Below are 27,101 nucleotides of genomic sequence, written 5' to 3'. Positions count from 1 at the left end.
AACATGTAAACATCCATCGTCAACCGCTTATCCTGCGTACAGGGTCGCGGGACATGTCAACATGTAAGCTGCAATTTATTGTAGCCTAGTTGGTTGAAACATTGAGATGGAGCATTTCTTTCTCCTCATATACTGTTGGGTCGGTTAATCTATGACAGTATAATCCTATGTAAAATGATGATTAATAATATAAACTGATCATATACTTTGTCTAATGTAGTTAAGTGGAGTCAAATGTACTTCCCTTTAATCAAAATCAGAATCTCTTTTAATGGCCAGATATGCACACATATAGTACATACAGTGAATAAGCATAAACAAAACAAGACAAGACAACAAGACCTTCAAACGAGAACAGACATTAAGTATCTTCAGAACCTTTTTGTTGGGCAAGAAACAAATTGTTTTAAATTGTTGTAAAGTTCGATTTCTTTCTCAAGGAAAATAGGTAGCCTATATGAAATTTAAACGAAAGCAACATAAAAGTAATCAGAAAAATAATGGTCAGAGTGTTGTTTTTTCATTACTGAAACCCCAAATAGGACATTCTGCCAAAACAAGCTGAAACCTGAAAATATAAATGTATAAATATATTGTTTTACATAAACACAACTAAACACGAGTCTCACTGAAGGTACTGTTGAAGGTTCAATTTCATTTTAAACCTACATGAGGATGTAGTGTTTGGTGGGGTAAAACGTATGAATAACCTTAAAGGAAACTTCTTCAGCCTTGTTAATAAGTAATGCTGCATTCACGTGCTCCTCGGATGTTTACTAAGTATTTTTCCGACTTCGGTGTGTTCATGTGATTTTGAGTCACGATGTGTAAACAACATGGACGGTTGTGTTATTTTTATAAGTATGCTGAAACAGTTTGAAGCTTTCTATCTCAAAGTGATTTTTTGTCCTAGAGTTTTTTTTCAATGAGGCACCATGAAAAGAATATCTCCACTTACTACTATGGATGTGATATTTACCCATGAGAACAATTATATTAACCAAATCAGAAAAAATGTGATAATTAAAAAGTCATCAATCAATGTGACAACCATTATGTAAATCAGACCAGATGTTTTTGGACACAGGACATAAAAAGAACATGTGTTCAAAAGTCTCCTTAGCCACCTCACAAAATACATAGGGATCAACTTAAAATTTAAACCTTTTCTCTAAGAAAGTCAGCAAGTGGATAGATTTTAGATTTAGATTAGATTATAGATTTTGTTTTTTTAAATTTCTTTTAAAAGATTGTGAATTTTCTTTTTTTAATTTTCTTCTTTTTTCTTTTTTGTTAAAATTTCTCAATTGTCTTTTGTCATTATTTTCTTTACTTTTTTAAACTAGATTTTTTATTTATATTAATTTTTTAAAGATTTTAATTTTCCTATTAATTGTTTTTTGAATTGAGTTTCTTCGATTTTAGGGGAAATGGGCCGTTAGATGAATTTTAAATGTGATTTATCTACGGAAAATATATCCACACTGTGTACACACACAGCCCTCTGCTATGATCAAAAGAAATTTTAGATTTCAGAGTTAAGTATTTAAGGGGACCTCGAAGTTTGGAAACTGGATTTTCCAACCGCACTTTAACGCAGCGCAGATCTGCCTCCATTTTGTGTCGGTCGACCCGTTTCCGGGTTTCTGGGAAGAAGAGGCAGATAAAACCGTGAGAACGGGGAGTAACGTTATGGCTCTGCTCGCAGGTCAAGAGTGCGGGCAAAGTTTTCCGTAGCTACCTGAAACTACAGAAAGTGACTCTTAAACGCGGCCAGCAGTTTATTTAATACTCTGAACTGTTGTTAACGGGACCCACAGGCAGCCGGACTGCGCTGACACTGACAGCTGGAAAGTAAACAGCTCGATGCTAACAGCTAGCCGCAGCTAGCTCCTCTCCAACCGCCGCTAGCTGAAGCTGCTAACCCGTCGACAGCAAGCTAACGTTAGCCGGGCTAACCTGCGAGTGCTTGCGGTTACATCACCAGCAACCCACTCCCATCCTAATTTCTGTTCTGTCCAGACGAAGGATTGCCACAACAGCACTTTCCATTCATGTTGTTTTTGAGGACGAGACTACCAGACCTCCTCTTCTTCGAGCCAGGGTGAGTAAAACCTTTAGGATGTTGAAGCTAACTTTAAGTTTAAAGCCATCGCCAGGTAGGTAACTAACGATAATGTTACCTGGGAGCGGCTAAACAAACCTGCCCAGGCCTGATAAATCCTGTTTTACTGAGCTGGATGTCACTCGACTTGCATGTTTCTCTTGTCTCTCGGGGGAATCTACTAGATCTGTCCAACAACACGTTTGACTTATGGTTTTAAGATAAGATAACGTTAAGCCTTTAGTAATCCCTCATATGGGGAAATTCATGTTAGCGCAGCTGCAAGTTACAGAGGAATGAAAAGCGGTGGCTCTCAAACTTAAGGACCACTAATGTGACACAAATTAGACCACGACACGCATTTGATAAGAATTTATAAAGCACATTTATAAATTCAACCAATGTTGACTAAACTAAAATAAAAACTAAAGTTAAATAAAACTAATAAATACAGCAAGCCTATGAATTTATGACAAGCAACAAAAAACAGAAAAACAAGACAGTTAAGCTGTCGAGGGTGCAAATGAACTTTTTTGTCTATCAGCCAATGGCTAGTGAATGCTCAAAGTGTACCAGCCACTCAATAGATTACCATTTGTTTTTCGGGCTCATGAGTGAAGTGAATCTACAAACTATTAGCATATTTTACCAGCATTTGGCTGGTGCTGATTTTGGACCCTGCAAGGGTCCCTAAACAGACTCAAAAGCCAAATAAAAAAAAAAAAAAGAAGGGTTTTAAGACTAAAAGTCTCGGTGGTAGGAGGACAACCTGATAACCAAGGCAAGTTTATTCCACTGTCTTTGGGCCACCACTCATAGTCATACATTCAGTGTGTTACTTATGGATGGTATTTAAAAAAAAAAAAAAAAAGATTCCCTTTATTACTGGGGAAGGAGCCCTGGCAAGGACCCCTGGGGGACCCCGGATCCCACTTTGAGAACCACTGATGTAGCCGAATGGCACAATCTGTCCAGGAAAGTAGGTGAGAGCACACAAAGCAGGCTATGTCATGGCACAAAAAAACCCTAGAAAGACATACAGAGCCGCAGGCCTTTTTGCTCAGTTTATTTCCTTAACCACAAAAGCATCTGACTTCCTCATACAGCCCCTCCTCCTCCTCCCCCCCCCCCCTCCTGGTTGTGTTTCTCTGTTGATGTGGGGAAACTTTGGTGTACAGCTTTATGGAGGCCAAACATCATGACCTACTTAGGACCTCCACTTTACTTTGATCTTGTATGGAAAGGATTAGTCAGATTATAGGGGTCAAAAGTCAGGACCTGTTGGGGGTTTTTTTGTTTTTTTTTACCAGCGTATAGCTGTCAGTTTTGTAAATACATACATGCTTCAGAGGTTTTGCTGAAAGCCATAACTAACTAACAATCACTCCAGAGTGTGTGTTCTTTCCGATCCCTTTAAGACGCTCAATAATTCCTACATCTGTTAATGTTTTTACGAAGTACTTGTGTCAGCAAGAGGATCGGAGTTTGGCATCTCGGCTGTGAGTGTCCAAAATAGAAAGTACTGTAATGTCAGCTGCAATGATCCGCTATTTTTAATATCCGTTTATCAATCTAGTGTGCAATATGTCGATGGAAACGGAAAATTCCCATCAGATGTTTACCACGATCCAAACTAATGTCCTACTACTTATTTATGTTGTAACTAAAACTGTTTTCTATATAAATTCATATCAAACAAGCTGTAACGAGCACATTTTTCTTAATACGTTGATTAACTTACTATCAAAATTGTCTTTGATTAAGTTTCTGTTGATGGATCAAGCAGTTCATCAACTAATTGTTGCAGCTCTGAATTAGATGCAGTGTGATTAAAAATGCTGATAAATACCGGAAAGCCCGGCAGTGTTTGGTTTTTGTTTTGACTGCACTAAAACTAATCTAAAACATTCACATGACAGGGTTTTATCTGTCTGATTGGTTATAGGTTTACGTCTCAAACAGAATGACGTCATTGAGTGAGATGTTTTAATAGTAGTTGGATAATTATTCTGTTTATTAGTGGAATAATAACAAGCGTAATGCAAACTGGGATTCAGAGTAGTCTGTGGCTTCAGCCTTTGTGCAATCAGCAGATCTTGAAACATTTCTTTCTCCACCAGAGGAGAGATAACTCCCCCTACTCTCAGTTTCTGTTTGTGCTGCTGTGTCTCTCTGCTCAAACCACGTCACCGACTGACTAGCGAGCTTGTTCGGTGAGATTCCTCTTGGTTTCCCTCAGTGAAAACCTGCCTGGACACTCAACCAGGCAGCCTGAGGAAGGGAGCAGAGAGTGAGGGTGGGGTGAGGAGCCAACACTGCCTGCATGAGCCATCAATGGGCTCAGACAGCTAACTGGTTTGGGGAGATGTGACCTCAGCCATTGTGTGCGGAGGTAACACTTTTAAAACCGTTTCAGGTATGGGTGGTTCGTATCACAGGATCATATTGAAGTTCTGGATTTGCATGATGTAAACAATAAGCACGGCGACACTCGAGTAGGTTACTATTTTGTTTTCCGCCATGCATGGGCGTAACGTCTCGGACTTGTTTGCATTCATTTTTGCAGGTCTACTTCTGAAATGGAATATTTGTGACTGTGCACCATCAATGATGTATCATACAAGTAATTGCAGCATTGGTCTGTCAGCTCGTCTTCAAAACTTGCCACCATTGTTGTCGCCGGCTACTAGCCCCCTAACCCGCTTCCCCATACTACCCCAACACTGCCCCTGCTGTTCATCTGCAGACCCTTAGCATCTGTGAGACATACTGAACAACCTCTAGCTCTAGCTTGATGAGCTAGTATGATCGCTTCTCTGGAACATGGGCTGGTCAAGACACCAGAGTCACTAGGATTCATCCTCTGAGCTTCATGACTCTTTGTACCAAATTTCATGACAATACCTTGCAAGATTAGTTTTAGTTCAGCATCAACACCGCCATCCTTGCTGCTTGTGTGTCTACAAATATGTTTATATGTGTAGCGGGGTTGGTGCGTGTGTTCACTCGCACAGACTTCACTCGGTTAAAAACTTGAAATGACGTTACAAGTCGCAGTGGATATTTTACAAGCACAGACCAGTTAACGTTAAAGCAACATTGAACACAGGGTGCAGATGTAGCTTTCGGCTGTTTGAGTTGTTTGATAGGCTGCATCATTAACAAGCAAACGGCTCACCTGCTGCCGTGATAACGGATCGCGGGTGGAAAAATACGGAAAAAAGATGAAACCGTAGTCTGTTGAAGCCTCCCTGCACTGCTTGTTTGGGTGGCTGATTTGCAGGCTTATCAACATCCCGCCCCTCCTGTGTGTATTCAGAGCCAGTGAGCAAGGGACTTTCAAACTAATAATAAAATAAAAACTGCGTTAACATGCGATAAAATAATTGTCGGCGTTAATTAATTAATGCGTTAACGCGATGCCCAGCCCTAATATTTGACTATATACTGAGCGCAACACTTTTGGTTTTGCATTCATCATGAGATGAACTCAAAGATCTAAGACTTTCTCTATATATATGAAAGGCCTGTTTCTCTCAGATATTGCACCAGCTGAAATGCATCCATCGTAGACATAAGTTGCATCTTAAATCTTAGACCTAGTCCTTAATGGGTGTAAGTCCTCCATAAAATAGTCAAGTGGTTGTCATGGCGCATCGTTTTGAAAGGTGGGGTGACTGGGCAAAATTTTGAAATATGTGGGGGATAATGGCTCCTACGCGTACAGAAGTTATAATGTTACAATTTCATCTGCCCGTTATACTTTACCGTTGGTTACGGGCACCATTAAATTACGTCTATGTTGTAGTTAACGGTTTTACCGCTCGTTGTCACTGTTGGACTAGCTGTAGATTAAGGTTTTATAGTTATCACCTAATCATAATGATTTGTCCTTGTATATGTAGGCCTACCTTTTTGTTGGTGTTTTGTTGCTAATTTTTAGCCCATAGCCTCTTCAGTATTGCAAACGTTGAAAGAGAGAGAGACAAACAGATGACAAAACCGTAATGAACTGATTGGCCATGGGATGTGTAAACATCATTTTCTGCAACACTGTTTTGATTAGTATGGACCTTACACCAGAGTAGCTAAGATGCACCTTACGTCTCAGTGGTGCAACAAAAATATCATTCTCAAACTAACTAACTAGTTTCAACGTATTGTTTAGTGTGGACTTTGCACCATAACTTAAGGTAGAACTTACGTATCACTGGTGCAGCAGGCTGCAGGTGTGCCTTAGGTTGGCCACAATAAAAGGCCACTCGAAAATGTGCATTTTCAATGTATTGGAAGTAGGGGTGCAACAATTAGTCGACAAAAATCAATTATTAAATTTGTAAATTGAAAATCGATTTGAATTATACAATTCAATTATTGATTTGTTCATGATGTTATCGGGCCGTAACAGAGTAAAGTGATGTGAACAGTAAAGTTACTAAAACAACAATACATCAGCGCTGGTAGTAACCTTCACAACCTAAAACCTCCAAAGTGTGGGAGCATTTCACTCTCCACTCAGCCAAAAAGGTTAACTGCAGCATCTGCAAAGCTGAGCTTTCCTGGAAACACCGGAGCATCTGAGCTCTGTGGATGATGAATACTCGTGTTGGAAAGCTAGTTAGCAAGCTAGCTTCACGTTAAAGCTGTGTTACTTCACGTTATGAGCTGTAACGTTTTCTTACAATTTTTTTGTTTGATTGATTAATGGCGAGTAGCACATAATTATGATACACAACGACCGTGTCATATTCCAGATGTGCCCTGACTTTACAATCACAAACGATGCATCGCTCATGGCGACGTTCCCAAAAGGAGAACGTGTTGCTGCCGAGTTTGCAAGATTACACAACATTGGATAATTTCACACTTTTTAAACAAGAGAAAACAGTTCTCCTGTCTTTGCGTGAGGCGGCGGGCTAATCTGCCCCAAACTCGCAGTGAGTTTTTTGTGAGTTGTTGAGTTAGGGGAAAATATACAATTATTATTGACCTGGAAATTCGGAAAATGTAATGCATGACTTTATTCCTTTCTTTATATTTAGTGTCAGTTTGTCCCGGTGTGTTGCAGTACTGGCGTGTAAACTGCTCCCTCACTAAACAGCAGATCAGCTGCAGAGATCAGGACTTGGTTTCAGTGGAACTTTGTTTTGCTGCAGCAGAAACGTTCATTAAAAGATGGATTTTTGAAAGCAGTATTTATTGTTGTGACTGTTAGTTAGCACATGCCTAAAACAACCTCAAGTTTAAGTTAAAAGCTGATAGCTAAATAAGACGCATTGTGTAATTTTGCAATTCATAATCTCCTTCACATAGAATTGATCGGTTGTTGATTGTGGCCTGTGGAACGTTGGTCCACTCCTCTTCAATGGTTGTGTGAAGTAGCAGTCAGGTCGAGACCCGGATGAGGACGACGAGCATGCAGATGAGTTTCCCTGAGACAGTTTCTGACAGTTTGCGCAGAAATTCTTTGGTTATGCAAACCGATCGTTGCAGAAGCTGTCCAGATGGCTGGTCTCCAGATGCTGGATCTGGAGCTCCTGGGCTGGTGTGGTTACACGTGGTCTGCAGTTGTGAGGCCGGTTGGATGAACTGCCAAATTTTCTGAAACATCTTTGGAGACGGCTTATGGTAGAGAAATGAACATTCAATTCACGGGCAACAGCTCTGGTGGACATTCCTGCAGTCAGCATGCTAATTGCACGCTCCCTCAGAACTTGCGACATCTGTGGCATTGTGCTGTGTGATGGAACTGCACATTTTCGAGTGGCCTTTTATTGCGGCCAGCCTAAGGATCACCTGTGCAATGCCCATGCTGTCTGATCAGCATCTTGATATGCCACACCTGTGAGGGGGATGGATTATCTCGTCAAAGGAGAAGTGCTCACTGACACAGATTTTGACAGATTTGTGAACAATATTTGAGAGAAACAGGCCTTTTGTGTTCATAGTGAAAGTCTTAGATCTTTTTGAGTTCAGCTCATGATGAATGGGGGCAAAAGTGTTGCATTTATAATTTGGTATAATTTATATTCAGTGTATATTGACATCAAACCATCTCATCTGTTCTGGACATCCTCTCACAACTTTCACAACTGTTAGTTGTTCTTTGTAATGTTCAAATGTTTTTATTTAATGTGTAAGTTGAAGTATATGGGATTTATTGTGTTGTTTGTTTTTACCTTGGTATCAAAAATTGTGGGATTTTACTGATATTGGTATAGACTGCTAAATTTTTGGCATTGTAACATTTTTAGGATTCTTGTCGAAATGCTCGTATTGTCCGCACACTTCAAGGATGCATCGCAGGAGCTGCTTCAGCAACTATTTCCTCCTACAAAGAATTTGTTCTTTGAGAGGACATTAAACCTCGGCCATTTGTTTCCCCTGTGACGGAGCAGGATGAGACGTGTTGGCATCTAGCTTCAGGCATCTTGCAACTGGTGATCTCGTGTTTTGACCTGTTCAGGGTTTGTTCTACAATATAGGTGGAGTGAGTTTCCTCACCTGTGATAATCATGTTACAACACCACATATTGGATTTAGTTGCAGGTCCACTGTCAGACTCCCATCACAAATAGGATTGTCTTAACTTATTGTAATTGTAGGGAGATCTATTTTGTGTTAACTATTCTGACATTTACAGTTAAAGTCAAAGCTTTTACCGTCATTTGAGACATTTTTCCTATTAGTCTTGTCAGAAATCATGTGAGTCATCCTGGGCACTGTCACAGTCACTTTAACAGACTGACAGAGGGAGAGGCTCATAGTCTGTGTTTCTTGCCACAGGAGCCAAAATAAAAAGCACTTTAATATTGTGCTCTACACAATAAAGCACTTTCATTCATCCTCTATTATACATCGGCTTATGTCCCTTGGTCCTTGCTACTGTAGGCAGTAATGAAGTTGTTCACTACAGCAGACTGAACTCTTCACTGGCTGGTTAAGTTCAGAAGCATGAATTTGCTCGTGAATAAGGCCACCTGTACAGGGAAGTGAAATTGCACACTTTAATATACTGTATATATTATATTGTATATAAGTAGAAGATTTATGTGTCTTCTGTTCGTTGTGCCTGTGACAAGCGGGAACCTCCGGGCCAGCAGGGAGCGTCTTCGCAGGTTGCAAAAAGTAGTCCAATTGAATAGAAGTCTATGACAGAATGACCCCTACTTCTAACTTGATTTTATTACCTCAGTAAACAGTCTCGTCTCTACATCGCTCCACACAGATCTGATGTTTTCATCTGCTGTCCTCTTTGTCTCTCCAGTGGACGTTTAAAGCAGCGGTAGGGATATCTTGATGACAGATGATCTGTAAAAAAAATAAAAATAAAATAAAACTGAATTGAAAGAAATCTGATTGCTATGACTCCTGCTATTGCTCCTAATAACATTTGCAAGAATTCACCTCTCCCGAGTCAAAACAACCAATCGCAGCCTGCAACAGTCTTTAACGTAGTGTCAATCAGTCCCCCTCCTTATGCATGCTTCATCTCGCGGCTGAAGAGGTTTTGCAAACACAATGGCTGAGAAACAACCAACACCAATCTGCCCATCCCTCTTTGCCAACAACCTCGTATCCTACAAAACACGTGCCGGCTCCACACGAAGCTTTGGGCTCAGTAGGTTCAATGTCATGGCGCTCGTATCAACGAGTAACAAAGATGCATGATGACAAAGGGTACGGAATAACTTTTGAGGGGGGGGTTGTGGTGTACTAGCTTCAGAAAGACATGCTTAAGATTTTGCATTTGGTGTCCAATTGTTACCGACTGCTGCATCATGATTAATTCACTACGTCTGTTGCTATTGCACTTACACCAACTTTTCCACCTCAGCCAAGCTTAAAAACTTTAATATTTTGATTTCATGTTCAGGTTTGTTTAGGTGCAAATTGAAAATGCAGAAACAAAGAGGTGGATAGAAACACACCTACTGCCAGGTTGAGGTTCTTATACCCCTCAGTGGTCAGACAGCTGGAGGAGCCTTGTGGATTTTACATTGCAGCTACATACTTGTTGCCTAAATTATTCCTTTTTAGTTATGTAAAGTAAATATTCTGTGTTGTAGCCATCCCATCCTCCTTTAGAGTGTTTTCTTAAAACCAAAGATTGCTTCCAAACACATTTGCACAGAAGGTAGAAAGATTATTATCAGTAGTCTAGGCTTTCTGTGATAAATGTTGAAGAAGTCTACCAGTGCTGGTGCACCCCACACCAGGGTACATCAAGAAAGCAAGCCGACATCTGGTTAAATATTGGCTCAACTTTATACATTTACTACATCTAGCTTTCTTTATACAGTAGTTCAGATCTTAGTCTTCTTACCTTCTTATGGAGCTATTGATGCCAAAAAGCGCTTCAACTTTTATTCACTAAAGTTTTTATTGTATCCAAGAAAGGAGCTATTTATATTTTCTGGCCGCAGCATCTGTAAATTTCATTATTCACTTGTGACTGCTTCATGAGTAACAGGATCTTTACACTGACTTGCAAAGCAGAGTTTGCCATCAGCGAGTCTGTGCAGTTAAAAATGTTCAGCGTAATGATCAGTTGAAATTGTTTTGCAGGAGCCAGTGTGTGTCATCCCAGCAGAGACGGTGAAGTCACCGGTCCTTACCCCACACAGAGAGGTGCCAACAGAGGGACAGGATGCCTATTCCTCCCCCTCCCCCTCCTCCCCCAGGACCCCCGCCTCCCCCACCTTCCATCAGGTCAGTGATCGGACTGAACGCACACACAGCACATCGCACTGCAAAGGTGTCAGCCACAGAAACTGGGATTATACGATTGATAATTCAGTTCAATATACTTAATCCACGGGCAGTTCAGTTCTGACATAAGTGAGACATTTGCAGTAAGTCTGCTGTCGGTCGGGCAAAAGAATCTAGATAACATGATTATTGTGCTGCATTGTTTTTCCCCCACGATGCTCTCATTTTGTTTTTGTTATAATCCAGCTCAACCCTTTCCTTTTGCAGCGGTGGCCATCGCCCTTCCCTAAAAGCCCAAACTCCCTCTTAGCCTGGCTGCTGCGTGTTGAGTTCAGCTCATGCCGACATCACGGGTTATAACTGCTCTAACATGTTAGTCACCATTCTTAGCTTAGCAGACTTTTCCTCTACTCGTATACATATATTATTATATGTATACGATATATTACTTATTTATATTTTTCTTACTCACTGTTGGTTCAAGTCACTGCATCCCCCAACAGAACAGCTCATTTAAATTTCACTACGCAACTTGCCGTCTTGTGACGGGAGTCTTGAAGTGGTTGTGGCGTTCACACTACGTGACTGATCGGTGACAGGGGGTCACACAATACACGAGCTGACAGCGGCTCTGTCAGCCGACGCTGCTCTCCAAACCACATTTTGTCAAGAAAACGCATGTCAAATGTGAAACGGGAAATGACAGGAACCTACCCAAGAAACAGCTGTTGTTGGTTTTTATAAAGATAGCAATTATAAAGATACAGAATCTGGGTGAAAGGATGGATCAGCACATGCAGGTAGCAGGGATCGTCTGAGCTACAGAGAGCTGGAGGTGAGTAAAAAGTGTTTTGGTGAAAAAGTAGCTGCCTGCTCTCATTGGCTGGATGTGGATGTAGAGTCGGCCGACTTTTCCAGATATTTGGCATGTGGCACATGATGAGTTGGGGAGCCGTTTTGATGCGTCATTGTGTAGTTCACACACAACGACTGGTCGCTGAGCTCTTTAGAAACAATGACGCAGACGCACACATTTGGCTCTCTGATTCGGTCTTATCAGTCACGCAAGCAGAAACACGATGCTACAGACAGAGTTTTTGATTTTGTATTTTTATTAAAATGTCTTGTATCGTACAAATAACACACATAGCCTACACTCGTACTGTGCATGTTGGCGTATTTACTTTGCAACGACTCGCAGTCGGTTTTCCGCCGCCACCGTCGCTTTAAACTCCCGTGTTACATTCAGTAACAGTCCAAGCTCGTTATTGGTCCATGCAAAAAAAAATCTGGTGTAATTCTTCGTCTGCATTTCTTTATTCTTTCGCCAAATCTTCTGTAACTACTAGACCAGCTGCTTCATGTTTACACCAGCACGCGCATGCCCAGTGTACTTGAACGGCCAATACATGTGCGTTTTCAGTCGTTTTAATATAGACTGAGATCAACTATGATACGCAGCTAAAATGCTGCTGTGGAGTCCCAATAGCTGAGTCAATGCTTTGTGTTTAATTTTTTCTTTCACATCATCTGTAGAAAATTCCATTCACACAAAGACTTAATTATAATAATCACAGTACATTTGTTTTGACTGGATTGGTGGATGGAAAGAGAAGGACTATTAACACACTGTAAAAGCACACCAGGACTTAAACAAGACTCAAGGCCGCATTCAGACTGCAGGCCAAAGTGATCCATTCCCTTTCTTCCACCTTAAATCAACTTAAAAATAAAGCCGTAGGCTCTAACCTCTGTGGCATGTGAAGTCTTACTATTCCTTTGCGGATGCGGTGCACTTTCAGGCCGTGGCCAGATCACACTGGAGTCTGATATGGGCTGCAAATGCAGAAATAATAATGTGAACAGTCAGTCAATAAAATCAGATCTGGGCAATAAATTGGAATTGAGCACTAAGGCCTGCTTTGTGAATGTAGTCTGTGAGGTTATTGGTTCTTGAGTCCTACCTGAAGTCTGAGATGGTGCTAATGTAACATCAGAGAAAGCTAATTATAGAAAAATAAACAGTTTCAGGGACTGCAGTCAAAATCTGCCAGAATGTGTGACCTGCTGTCCAGTAAACCAGTGACCAAGTCATGTGACTTTTGTGTACAAGCTGGTTCTCTGTTGTGCAGTGTGAACCCAAATAAACCTCAGGTCCATAAACCTTCCACTGTGGTTCAGACCAGAGGAACCGGAGGTGTGATTGTAGGTTTGTTAACTTCCTCCACAGGCGAACACGACTCCTCCCAAACTGAGCTCCTCCGAGACTAAAGGCAGGGGAGCGCTGCTGTCGGACATCTGCAAAGGCGCCAAGCTAAAGAAGGTCACTGCGATCAATGACCGGAGCAGTCCGATTATAGAGAGTGAGTCACAGCAAGTTCATTTCACGCACACACACCTGAGCTGATGTATAACAGTGAGCTTATTCAAATTATACACACAAAGAGAGATGTATCTAAAGACGTCAGCAGGAGTAGTTTAAGAGAGTCATCTTCTTTCCATTTCCTAGATAAATAAAACATTTCTACTAATCTTCAGGAAAGGGATATTTGTAATGATGCAGATTTAATAGCCTTTATTAAAGGCTAGTCAATCTAAAGTTATTTTAATTAGTAACACACTTTCACGAAACAATAAATATGGAGATATTCAGTATCATTAAAGGATATTTCTGACTTGGTAAAGATTAGAAATGTTGCTGATAAAAGTTTGTTCCCCTCTGTCTGTGCAGACGTATCCTGTCTCGTGTACCATGATGTTGAATAGCTCTCATTCTTTCCAAAAATTTGAATATTAAAATGTATTTCTAGTTCAGGGGCGTTGGATAGCTCACCTGGTACCGCTTGTCTCTTCTTTCAAAAATAAATGTTTTTCTACTTCTGCTTTCATGTTTGTGTATATTGACCTGTCTCCTCTTCTCACCAGAATCAGGAGGAGGAGGAGGAGGAGGAGGTGGCGGTGGAGGTGGTGGTGGTGGTGGCGGAGGAGGTGGTGGTGGAGGTTTTGGAGGCGGAGGGCCAATGGGAATGGGAGGCCTTTTCCAAGGAGGTGTGCCAAAATTACGCCCAGTTGGAGGTAAAAACATTTTTTGTGTGTTGGATTTATCATATATTTGCTTATTTCTAATATGATTGTTTGTCTACAAATTTGTTTTCTGTATGGCCTGCACTCTTATTGGTTAAAGCATCATCTTATCATTTGTTGAAATGAATAAACCAGAGAAGGGACCTGAAGTCAAAGTCCACCTCTGAAGAGAGTGAGTGGGCTAATATTACATCAGTCATTGATAATCTGTCTGAAGTTTATCCAACAACAAGTGAACACAGTCTAACTACAACAATTCACACACAATGTTTTAAAGACCAACGTATGAATCAGCAGGGAGAATATTTCAACATGAACATGGTTATTTACTTAATGGCCCTTTTTTCCCTCCGGTCCACTCATCTCTGGCGGAGCAAACGTATCTGCGGTGCAGTGAGGAACGAGGGATGTGCGTTATGAATGAAAGACTAGAACTTTCTTATTTTAGAGATAAAATATTTACAGCTAGAACCTGTATAGAAGAAGAAAGTGTAGTGATTGTGACCTTTGACCTCCTTATTACTGCTGAGAGAAGTTAAATGCAGAGGATGTAAAACGTAAAATATTGATTCACTTCTAAAAAGGTGGAGGGCTCAAATTAGTTCAATGTCTTTTTTAACAGCAATGTTTTTGTAACTGACAATATGTATTGATATCGTAACCTGAAAATTTTATATACTTTATGAGAGCTGACTCAATTACTCAATTAATCACCATTTTTATAATGAGTCAGTCGTTTCCAGCTTCTCAAATGTGAGGATTTGTTTGTTTGACTCCTAAATGTTAAAGTGCACTCTTTTTTGGGTTGGACAAAACAAGCATCTCTATAAAATTATGAGCGGTTTATTTCACCTTTCTGTGACATTTTTATAAGCCAAAGGATTAATTTATTAATCAAGAAAATAATCAGATTACTTGATAATGAAGATAATTGTGGTTTTTACATTTTAGTATGTCTGACGTGTGTCTGTGATCCTAAACACCATCTGAACATCTGTCCTTCCTCCAGATGGTGTAGCCGGTTCGGTGGGCAGATCCGCCTTGAGGCCCCCAGGGTCCCGGCCTGCGGCCCCTCGCCCCCCCACAGGGCGCTCCTCTTCACCCACCCCGCCCAACAAGCCCTCTCCTCCAGAGCACCAGCGCTCCCACCGCCCCTCGCTCCCTGACATCTCCCGCCCCCCCAGCAGCAACAGCAGCAGCTCCTCCACAGGCAGCGGGATGAAGCACAGCACCTCCGCCCCACCTCCTCCTCCACCTTTCAACAGAGGTGGCCGTGGCAACGCTCCACCTACCCCCAATCAGAAAGCACCTGCTCTACCTTCCTCATCTTCCTCTCACAGCAGAGAGAAGCCCCTCCCACCGACACCCAACAGAGGCCCCACCTCTCCCAGCTCCGCGAAGCCGCCTCCGTCTTCCAGCAGACCCCCCACCGGTGGCTCCTCCGCTCCTCCACCCCCACCTCCTTACAGACCTTTTGGATCAGGTGGCGTCTCCAATGGGCCGTCCCAAGTAGATGTGGGCGGAGCTCCGGAGCTACCACAGAGACACAACTCCCTGCACAAAAAACACTCATCAGGCAGCCAAGGACGCAGCCAGGCTCCTCCCCCGCCTCCTTCACCGTCTCCATCCTCCCAGCAGGGCAGCAGACCACCACCTCCTGTCAGAGAGCCACCTGGGCGCAGAGCAGGTACAACCATCTGTAAACACACAGAACCGTCAGTATTCATGTCTGTTTTATGCTGTTTTTATTCTTCTCATTCTCGTGGAATCACAAACGCAGAGTATATAATATTAAGGGTGGTGATGGAGCAACGGATAAAACACATGCCTTTGGTGTGAGAGACCGGGGTTTGATTCCCATTGTGTAGGTGTAGGGGCAATTCCGTGGCAATACTGTATCGATACATGAACGCCAAGTATCGATCTTTTATTATATAAAATTTTATTTTTTGGTGCTATAATAATAGAATCAATTGCTTTTTCAGTCTGCTAGAAAAATAGTTTTCCTTAATTTAAGTTGGAAAAAAGTAATAAATTCCAATACATCGCAGGATGTTTAAAATCGCAGTAATATCGTATCGTGACATAAGTATTGTGATAGTATCATATCGTGGGGCCTCTGGTGATTCCCACCCCTAATTATGACCCATCCACCATTGTGTCTCTGAGCAAGACACTTAGCCCATCGTTGCTCCAGAGGCGTGCGACCTCTGACATGTATAGCAATTGTAAGTCGCTTTGGATAAAAGCGTCAGCTAAATGAATAAAAGTAAATGTGGGGGTTTGATTCGGAAACGAGATGATGATAATAAGAACCGGATTCGATGAAGAAGTTGAATCGAAATCTATAAAATGAATACGATACTCAGCCTTACTCTCAGCCAGGCTGTTGCATGTTGAGTTCGGCTCGAGCCAAGATGACGGGGCTATAACTGCTCTAACTTGCTAGTCAACATTATTAGCACAAGCCTACTGCATTTTGCATAACCCTAGTGCTGTACTCATAGCTTAAAAAAATACTTACCTTCACTTATTTATACTTTCTTTACTCACTGACTTTGTTTAAGTCACTGCATCTCCGACAGAACACCGCGGTTGAATTTCAGCGTAATTCGGAATATCTGCTTTAGCTTGCAGCCTTAACTCGCTGACAGACTGTAACCTACAACTGTGTATTTAATGCTAAACTTCATTACTGTTTCTGGCACTCTCTCCCTCTACTGAGAGAGAGCTCAGCCTAATGTTGGATTACAGTTTCTTATTTCATGGGCTGTTTGGGGTAATGCATATATAATAATTTTGAAAGATGAAGCTTTCAATTTTAAAAGTTCAATAAATGCGTGATGTGTACTTAAGTCAATGAGTAAATAATTGTGATGTCAATATTGATCCAAAATTATCTTGATTTTGATTTTTGTCATAATCGAGCAGCCCTACTTTACAGGGTACAAAAACAAACAAATATTTTTATATGCATATTTACAATTTTAAAAAGTGCAAACGTGGAGCAGGTGATACAAAAGATTAAAAATGAATAAAAGAACACAGCAAACCTCACCACATTATGATGCACATTTAATGAAATGATTTAAAAGCAAAGTTTTCCTGTCATCTCTCCGCTGTCCAAAAAAATGCTGTTTAGCTGAACACAACGTTAACCGATTAATCCATCAGCACCTGTTTTACTGTATATATACGTTAATGATGTGAGTGTGACGACTCCTTCTGATTCAGGATTTGAACAGTCAAAGCGATGAACACAACATCACTCTACTTTCTCAGCTGGAGGAATTTTCATTTAGAGGCCAAAGCAAGTTTTGACTCGTTATCTCCAAACCTTCGAAGTGCAGCACAGCAGCCTTAAAGCAAAAAAACCTCAGTGTGATCACATTTTACTGTGGCACGATTCTGAAAGAGGAGCGACACGATTTGTGTGCCTCTGTGACCTTTAAATCCTCCTCTTCTTCTGACTGTGGCTTCCAAGCCAGGTTGTTAACATGCTGTTTTGTGCGCCTCTTCGCGGACATAAAGTAATTCCATACGTGGATCAGACATTTATTTGTTGGCGTGCGTGTTGAGGCTTGATTTAGTTGATGCTATGTGGATGATAACGCGCATTAGATGCCTCCGTATGTGTAACGCCAGAAGCTGCTATGTTTGTGTTGATGTAGAAGGAAATACTGAAGGATTTAAGACCTACAAAACACTATAGCGTTATCAAATGAATCCTTTTAATAGCTTAAAGATAATGATTTTGTTTCCTCCCCAGAGCAGATTTATAGCTGAGTGGAAACATATTCATAATTTGAATTCAGAGCGAGCACACAAAACAGGAAGGCACTTGTTAGCTGGAGCTGTGTGTGTTGTGATTGGACGACGGAGCGCTTCGCCACGAGGCCGCCTGGTTTCTCTGCATTCCTGAAGCCCTGTGGAATATTCCAGCATTCCTCCTCACGTTCTGTCTCTGCTTCTCCTCTGCTTTTACATTAAGTTGCCAGACGTCTCATGTTTCTTTTCATTGTTCCTGTTCTCTGCTCCTCGTTGTGATGTTCTTTTTAATGTTCTGATATTTAAGAGAGCTGAGAGATGTGTTACTAGTCCTGTACAGCAGCTGCAGTGTCTGGAGAAGCTGCAAATCATTTCACAAACCACAGTTTATAACTGTTTCTGTTCCAGACAGCCGTTACTATTACCAGCTGGTCATGGTTGGTATTAATCTGGTGGTGATTTGCTAAAATGTGACATTATGCCACTGAGATCTGTAGCGTAATGATATGAACACAGTTGGATATTTTCGCATTTTTAAACATATTTTCAAATATTTTGGTGTGGAAATAACAAGTGATTCCCTCTGATACCCCTTTGTTTTAACAGGAAACTGAAGTCTCTCTCTGAAGTCTCGTGAGAGGCGAGTGCAGGAAGACGCTGGTGGAAAGGAGGTAGAGGAGTTTGTTGTGTACGTAGAGCAACTGCTAGCAAGACTTTATTTCCTAGCGTTACTCCAACAAAACAAACTCCTCTGTCCAACTCTGACTCTCGTTTCTACCGTCGTCTTCCTGGAACAACTCGCACATTTCCCCAAAATATGTAAAAATAGGGCCTAGGTATAAAAATACAGAAATGGTCTTTAAAAGAACTATAACAAAGGTGTTTTGTGCTGAAATGATTAGTCTTAGTACAATCTATTGTTACAGCTATTCAAATGTGAGAATATGCTGCTTTTCTCTCTTTTATATCATTTAAAATCAAATATCTTTGGGTTTTAGAGGGTTGGCCGCACAAAATAAGACATTTAAAGACTCTAGGAAATTATGATGTACATATCTTTTACTATGTAGAGACATTTTAAAGACTTGATGATGAAATAAAAAAATGATGTAATCAAATTAAGTAAATAATATTGCAGCTCTATGTGCCATTCTGTTGTCTGTGGAGATTTACGAAGGTAGAAGTCACTTAGACTAGACTAGGTAGACTATTTTCCAAAACTTAACATCACTTTTTTAGACTGATTTCCTTCCTTCCAGGCAGTACAGTACAGATCAATACAGAACATTCTTCACATATTTAGTAGGATATATTGTTTGTTACCTATTCTCAAATCCCATATTGTCAGAGCCTCCTCGAACGCACCGTGGAACATTTCATAGTCAGATTTTTCTGGAGCTGCTGGAAGTTTCTGAACATGATGTGATTTTCATGGGAACACAGGAAAATACAAAAAACAACAAAAAGAGCCCAGAAATCTGAAGGCATGTCGCTGTTGTAAGCGAGCTTTATGGATAACAGCAGTTCACTCCTTCACTCTGAATAGTGTAGTGTACCATAATAAAGAGAGTAACATCATACATGTCATCCTAATCATTTGTGTTTGTGTGGGTTATCAACACAGCTCCCCAGATGCCCCCTCCTGGGTCCCGAAATGGCAGTCGGGACGCCCCTCCTCCCCCGCCCCCATACCGTGTTCACAGCTCTGTGACCTCAGAGACCCAAAGCCGAGTGAGCAAACCACCTCCGCCTCCCTCCTCTTCCTCCTCCTCAACATCCTCCACCTCCTCCCGAACCCCAGCTGGACCTCCTCCACCACCCCCGCCAGTCCGGAACGGACACTCCCATGTCTCCTCCTCCAAGCCTGTCATAGGTGAGTCAGGACTGACCGCTTCGGCATCATAATGTCCTTCCTCCCCAGTCATGCTCCCACCATCGAGAGCTGCTAAAAGATTTGTGTACTTCTGCTTTCCAGGGGAAATAACAGACTCATATAAAAGTAAATATCATGAGTTAGTGAAATGTGTAAACACAGGATTAAAAATTCACAGAAATCATTAATATCAGGAACACAGGACTCGCCTTCCGCAAACAGAGCGTGCTGGATTTGAGATTACATGGAAACTAGTTGGTGAGCGAACAGAGAGGTTGTTATAGTTAGCTAGAATTAAAGAACATATATAATTATTGTTGAAACGTCGGGCTTCTGCCGCTTCAGGTGGTGGTTCAAATGCAAATGTGACCAAACCTACTAGGAAAAGAAGAAAACCAATCTAAACCTATTTGATCCAGGGAGGGAATCAGTGGTATAATTAAGTTTTCAATAGCATCCAGTGTAAAATTAAATTGCACGAAATGAACACATTTAGAAGAACAGATGGCGCAGATAAAGGTTGAGTCGTTCAAAAAACATTTATTACATTAATCGGTAAATAATTTACAAAGCAGAACATTCTCTGCTTCTCAAATGTGAAAATATTCTACATTTTCCAAATAGAAAATCTGAAAGAGCTGTGGCAGACAAATAAGATCGGAAATCACTTGATTAGTAAAGTGAACTAATATTCCATAAGTATTAAAAGAGGACACTACATCCTTGGTGGTGTGGTGTAGCATACAAAATAAAAAATCCCAGGCACAATCTTTTATGTTTTGATGAGCAGTGCTTTTTAAAAGCTTCTTAATACTACAAGAGTACGGTCTAGACCTGCTCTATATGAAAAGTCCATTGAGATAATTACTATTAATTGTTATATAAGATCAAAATCACAGCGTCCGAAGCCAAGTGCTGATTTTAAGTCTCCAGTATAGGTCAGGCTTAAAAAAATATAGGATTCTACATCTCCCATAATGCAACTCGGTAGCAACTTTCATCACGCTTTCTCTGCCATCCACTTCTTTTACCGCGCGTCATCATCCTTGTGACGAGTAAACTGAACTTTTCACTTGTAAAATTGTTGAAGTTTCTATTTTTAATATCCCAAAATATCTTTAATGTTTTGTACTCTCCAAGTGTATTATAGTTTGGGATTTTTCACTAGTTTTTATGTGTATTTCGTTTTGTTTTTTAACGTGGGTTTGCTAGTTTTAGTTTAGTTTTTATTAGTTTCAGTGTTAGTTTTAGTCTTTGTCGCTGCGCGGAGCCAGGCAAGGGTCTTAGAGGGGCCAGTGCTAGGGGAGCTCACGTGCCACGACTAAAATCTGGCAGGAGATTTAAAATGTGAAGAGACGTAGGGAAAATAAAACGACCCACGGCGTTGATACCTCTTTTAAAATGAAGGCTTGAAATTATATTCTGTGAATTGTTTTTAAATGCACCAGCTGTTCTGCTGTTGAACTAGAATTGGCCTCTACTATTTTTCATTTTAGCCGTGTGTTTAATCCTCTGTCACACTTGCTGTTAACGTGGGTTTAGTTTATGACCTTGTGTTGTGATGAATGGCCGTAGTTAAATATTCCACTGCAGCCAGACATGCAAATGAGCCCCTTTTTTTTGTTTCCTCCTGCACTAGAACAAATCAGGAGGGCAGGGACGGGTCCTAGATTACTGTCTAAGGTTCACGTTGTACCTGTCGGGTTATACAGCGCTGCCTCAATATTAGGACAATGATGTGTTGTTTGGTTATATTATGTCAGCACGTTGAGTATTAAGTGAAAACATTTCCTTTTCCTTTTAAAGGTGTTATTGGGACGTTCACCCCCGTACAGTGTAGGACTATTTATACACAGTCCCCAAATATGTGGGGACTATGTGGCAGTATAATAATGCTAAATACACTTGGTAACCAAGGCGTCTTATAAAAGTCAATCACTAACTGGTCACATGTTTCATAGCTGAAGCAAAAAGTTGTGAATTCTCTTTCACAAAGGACTTGACAGAAAATATTTAAAAAGAGACTTTATTTATTTTGTTTAACTGATTATTTTTGAAAAGGTGCTTCAGTTCCTTCACTGTTTCAGGTGTGGATGTAAACACCATCAAATTAAAGCAGAAAGTCAGCAGTTGAACCTCAGTCACTGTTTTGAAATTTAAATTCTGCTGCAGTAAAAATATGCAACTGTCAAAATACTATAATATCTTGAAGAATGTTCTTGCCCACCATAAAGCCACAGGTGTTGGGGACCAAACAAATTTTACTTGAAGGTCTGAGGAACAAAACATTGTTAATTAAGTACAAGTGTGAGTACAAAGGTTCTTGTTCTTGTAGTTTTATGTATCTTTAACGTGTAAAGTATTGTGTAATCGAAAAGCAATCAATAACAGATATTTAATGGCATTTCAATGTACCATAAATGTATGTTTTTATTGAGTAATCTGACTTTTATTGAGGTTTTATGTTTTGCCCTCTCATAAACTGACATACATGCCTCCTCAGTATAAAACAACACCACTAAGTAACTAACAGCTTTGTGCTTTGTAATGAACTGGTAACTTGATGTATATGCATTTTATAAGCTGCTTTTGTTTCTTCCCTCAGATGATTTTGAATCCAAGTTCAACTTCCACCCTATTGAGGACCTTCCACCTCCAGAGGAGTACAGGCATTTCAGCAAGGTCTACCCCAGCAAGGCCAACAAGGGTACTGCAGGACCCCCTTGTAAGTCTCCTCACATTCATATTACTAACTGCACTGATATTGTACGTGGTGGGCGCATTCACCAGGGTTTGGGGCGGAAGTCATAATGGTATTTTTGTTTGCTTCACCTGTTCTTGACCGCACTCACGCACCTATGAGCTCACAAAGTAATTTTATTATTTGGTAACTGCAGTTCAAGTTTTATTTAATAAATGCCGAAGTGGAATAAATGATGGAACTTGAATGTGTGAATGAACTGAGTTTTAGTGCAGTGTTGTTGTTTTTTTTCTCTCAGTGTTTAGCCCCTCGCAGCAAAGCCCTTACAGGCAAGTGCTGTAACTCGACAGCCTTCTTGCTAACGCCTTATTTCGGACCACGCCCCCTATCTAAATGAATGAGGAGAGAGCCATAACTGTACTTTCACTGGTCATAAAAACTGCAGCAGTAAAATCTGATAAAAACCGCTGAAAAAGTTTGACTACTATGCTTGCGTGGTAGACGATTGGCTTAATATGTTTCCCACCTCAGCTGTTACAAGCAGACCATTGGCTTTCTTGCGGGAGCAGCAGGAAAACCACCATCTTTGTCGTTAACGGGCTTTCCCTATAGAGTTGTACTAAGGATCCTTTAAGCGTCGTCTCTCCTCTTAAAAGCCTTTTTTTGGGCTTCCTACAGCGGCGACTCCACTGGTTGTAAAAATAAGTCATAGTGTATGAGGAAATGAGGCTACTTCTCAGCTGATTAATTACCTCAGTAAACACTTTCCTAATCAGTTTATTTATTTATTGTTAGTTTCAAGTCTTCTTCAACACAGAATGATGTTCATTTAGTAAATTATGGTCCCATTTACAGGGAAAATATAAAGCAGGGGGGCCTTTAACTTGTGATTGTTCAAGAACATTTATTTTAAGCCTGTTTTTCACTAGTTAACATGAATTTACAGAATTTATTTAAACACATCTGATGGAGGAGAAAATATTCTTTTAAATAGACTTATCTATTCCTTGTTTTCGCTGCTTATGCGTTAGGTGCACTCTTACATTTCCATTTTGCTTAATGAGAGTGCTGTCAGGTTTATTTGTGCAGTGGAGGGGGAAAAAGTGTTTAAAGCGTGAATAACACACAGGACAAGAACAAGAACAAGAATGAATGATCAAGAGGAGAAAAGGGTTATTTAAACCTGCAGTGTGGAACTTTTGTCTCCCTCTTCTGGCAGTAAGAGTAATTTCACAAACCCCATCAACATGCTCATGTCGTACTACTATGTGAGCTCGCCTCAGGCTCCTGTTCAGAAATTTCCACTTATAATCCATTATTTAGTCAGAAGAAATACATAAATAATGCACAATTCTGGAAGACTTTACCAACCTGCACATTTCCCCAGAATTTTGAAAGGAAATAAATTAGGAGAAAAATATTTTTGGGGTGAAAGCAGATCTATATATGTAGAAAGACTCTCCTAATTAGTTTTAAACACATCTGTAGACGTCTTTGTGGGTTAGAAGTTAAGAGTTTGACCGCAGTCCTGGTTCTTGTTGCATCTCCCTCATTTCCTGTCGTCCCTCCACTACGGCACAAAAATACACTCAAAAACTACCCCAAAAATACTTAATAAACAGGAAGTAAAATAAAAACTATAGCTTCGCTTGATTTCTACACATTGGGAACTGTTTCTTCGGTTTACCATCACATTATTTTGTTTATTACTTATTTCCAGCTTCCTCTCTGTCTTCATGTCGCAGCAGCCGTGAGGAATTTCTAGCCTGTTTTTACAGAGTTAATCATTTCTACCAGTGTGGGGTTTTTTTAAAGTGTGAAAACTGACCTGTAGTGACCTCGTCTCTCCTTCTGCCCTCAGCCATGAACAGAGGAGCTCCTCCAGCACCGCCGGCGAACACCAGACCCCAGCTCAGGACATGAACTGTCAGTCAGCCGACTCGGTGAACAGCTGGGAGGGAGGGGGTGGAGAAACACTCAAATCACACTAAAACACACACACTTAACACTAAACCACCAGCTGGAAGCACAGCGGCACTACGACGGCACACAGGTTTCACACTTCTCGCCGCTCACCTTTTTGGTCTTTGCACGAGAGAACAAAAACCACTCGTAGACGAGAAACGGACTCGACCTTTTTCCTGACTGCGACCAGCTCTGCTGACTGAACGCAGAGGCTTCTGTTTGACACGACATATCAGGACCAAACACTTCCAAAACTGTGCATTCCACCTTTTTTTTTTTCTTTATGCATATTCCCGATAATAATGGTGATCTTATTTTGTTTAATTTTTATTACTTTGGTGTCCTCGGGAGGAGAAAATTCAACACTACGAATGGAAACTGTCTTTTGAAATGATGTTTTCAGCAGATGGATTTACACTTTCCACAAAATACTGATAATGCCATGAATGTGGGAGTTACTGATGGTGGTTTTTGTTTTTTTTGGGGGGGGGGGGTGTATTTTGTCTTAAATAGCCATTCCAGCTAGTGCCAGGTGAGGGTTTGTTTGAATTTCTGTGTGAGAGTGTGCCAAAAGCAGGTGGAGTCAAATGAAGTGCACAGAGTGAGGACAGTTTCCGTGTATGTCCCAAATACAATTGACTCTTTTTGATCATGAACAAAATGCGTTACTGGAAAACGTGCCAAGTTATGACAGAAGCCTTGCCTGGTCGATTATTTTTACATTTGGACAGGGACTATTTCATGTTTGTTTGTACCTCCCCCTCTCTCCTGTAGTTTGGGGGTGTTTATATCCATCTTCAGGTGATTTTGCACGGAAGCTTAACTGCTGAACCGAGACACTGTGCATGATGCTTATTAAAACAGAAGACCCTGAGATCAGGATTATAGTCATAAAAATCTAGAATCACAAAGTGGGTTAATCTTTTCCCTTATGTGTCTGACAAACTGTAGTTCACACAGCCAGCATGTTTCTCCACAGCGGAAAACTAAATTATTATTTGTGAACTGGACCAAGTGTAGATGGTGTAGCTGCAGGTTTGCGGTGCAGAGTTTTGGAGGTGTTTTTTTATATAAGGGATCATTTATCAACTTTCTGTCGTCGGTCTGAAAGCTCTGTTCAGAATCCATCTTTATACTTTTGCTGCTTGTGGCCCCCCCCTTTTTTTTTTTTATATAGAAGAGAAAGATGATATAATGTTCAATTGCTATGCAAGGAGCAGTTTGTACAGATTGTAGTTTGTAGAAGCTAACCAAAAAAAAAGAAAAAGGAACACTTAAGTGCCGGAGAACTGTTGACGCAGATGGAGGTTCTTTACTTTTCTGTAAGCTTGACTTTAAAATCACTACTTACATCATAGTCAAACTAAAATGAACAACAAGCAAATGCTTGTTCAGGTCATATTCTTTGTTCTCAGTGATGCAGCGCCTCCTGCTGGTCCTTGCCTTACACAAACCTAAATCTGTTGTCACTCCCATCGGTACCAGTGCTTTTTATTTTTGTCTTCTTTTTTTTTTTTTTTTAGGGGGGAGTTGATGACAACAAAATAAGAAACAAGTTTATTTGAAAATGCAATAAATATTGTATATTTACATTAAGGAATAATGGTAATCATAGTTATTGATCTATTTTTATGTTGTAAAAAGCGTGTAATATAGGAAAGAGAGATGATTATAACGATGTTCCAGTCGGCGAGCTTTTGGTCTGATAGAGCGGCCTCTCTGTCGCACTTCTCTGGATGTTTGGCCATAGGGTGGGGCGGCAGGTGAATGAGCCGAGTGGATGTGTGTGAGGTTTTGCCAACGAGCCAACATTTTGGGGATGTAAAGATCGGGTACTGTAGTGAAGGTGGGCGTGGGTGACGGATGCCAACGTCAGCACACACAATGGAGCCGCACGTCCTGGATGTACAGCCTACTCACCTTGTCACGCAGGTGACCCGACACGTTTGAGTCCTCCTGTTCTCACCTTTATCCACTCTTGAGAGTAAAAAGCCCTGTGGTCATTTCATGTTAATCAACCATGTTTTTATCATTTGAAATAATTTCAAATAAATATGGGGGAAAAAGGGTACCCGATGCTTGTCCTGTTTGTTTTCTCCTCCTGCTTTAGTTTGTGTTTTAAATTAGTCTAATGATCTTGCAGTGATTTTATTAAAAAAAACAACAAAAAAAAAGCATTGAAATCATTTTACTGAAGTAAAAGTGACAATAGAACCACAAAGAAATGCTCTTAAATTTTACTAGACTTGTAACTTGTCTGGGCTCTATGGTCATGTCAGACTGGTGCTATTACATGTTATTGTTGATAAATTAGAACTTTATTTAGGAGTTTAGTGTAAAATCTGACTGTAACTGTAAATATCACCACAATACTTGAGCAAAAATATTTACTTACTCCGATAAAATGTCATTGCGATCATTATAACCCTTTCTCACAGCGGACGTTTTGACTTGTCATAGTAGGGGAAAATCACTGGTGTTAATAACATTAACGATGGCTCTCTTCTTTTTAAGTGTCCCCAGAAGCCAGTGGTTATCAAACTGGGACTAATAGGGTTAATAGAGCATGGGGGGATTGTGGATATAGAGCGGATCAAAAGTTGCATGAATATGTCATGTGATTTAAACAAACAGAAGTGCTCTGATGTTAACTGAATCCTGTTTATTTCAGTCACCTGAACTTTTTTTGGCTGCTGAAGGGGGGAGCGTGACAGAAAAGGTTTGAGAACCATTGCAGTAAGTTATGACTATATGCACAAAACCAGGACCCTGAAACTGAAGCAGCAGTAAAAGTGATTTAAAGTTAGGTGTAACTTAACTGATGTAGAGATTTTTATTGATCTATTTTCACAGTAGACCTACAAGTACTTAAAAATGTCATTTGGGGCAAATCT

General features: G+C 40.6%; 1 protein-coding gene across 1 annotated transcript; it reads left to right on the top strand.

Moving 5' to 3' along the window:
- Window positions 1–1,924: 1,924 nt before the first annotated feature.
- LOC119891319 (WAS/WASL-interacting protein family member 2-like) lies at window positions 1,925–26,278 on the top strand (the record flags this gene model as incomplete). Its single annotated transcript, XM_038702891.1, has 8 exons — window positions 1,925–2,104; window positions 10,673–10,816; window positions 13,047–13,179; window positions 13,742–13,891; window positions 14,910–15,587; window positions 19,293–19,541; window positions 22,147–22,266; window positions 24,104–26,278. Coding segments are annotated over 8 exons (1,716 nt in total), but the record flags the coding sequence as incomplete, so codon positions are not given.
- Between the last annotated feature and the right edge of the window lie 823 nt (window positions 26,279–27,101).

This window comes from Micropterus salmoides, unplaced genomic scaffold, assembly GCF_014851395.1.
Source record: "Micropterus salmoides isolate LMB-PRFRI ecotype aquatic unplaced genomic scaffold, ASM1485139v1 Ms_hic_scaffold_1, whole genome shotgun sequence".
Classification (NCBI taxonomy): domain Eukaryota; kingdom Metazoa; phylum Chordata; class Actinopteri; order Centrarchiformes; family Centrarchidae; genus Micropterus; species Micropterus salmoides.
This window is presented reverse-complemented; position numbering and strand designations above follow the sequence as displayed.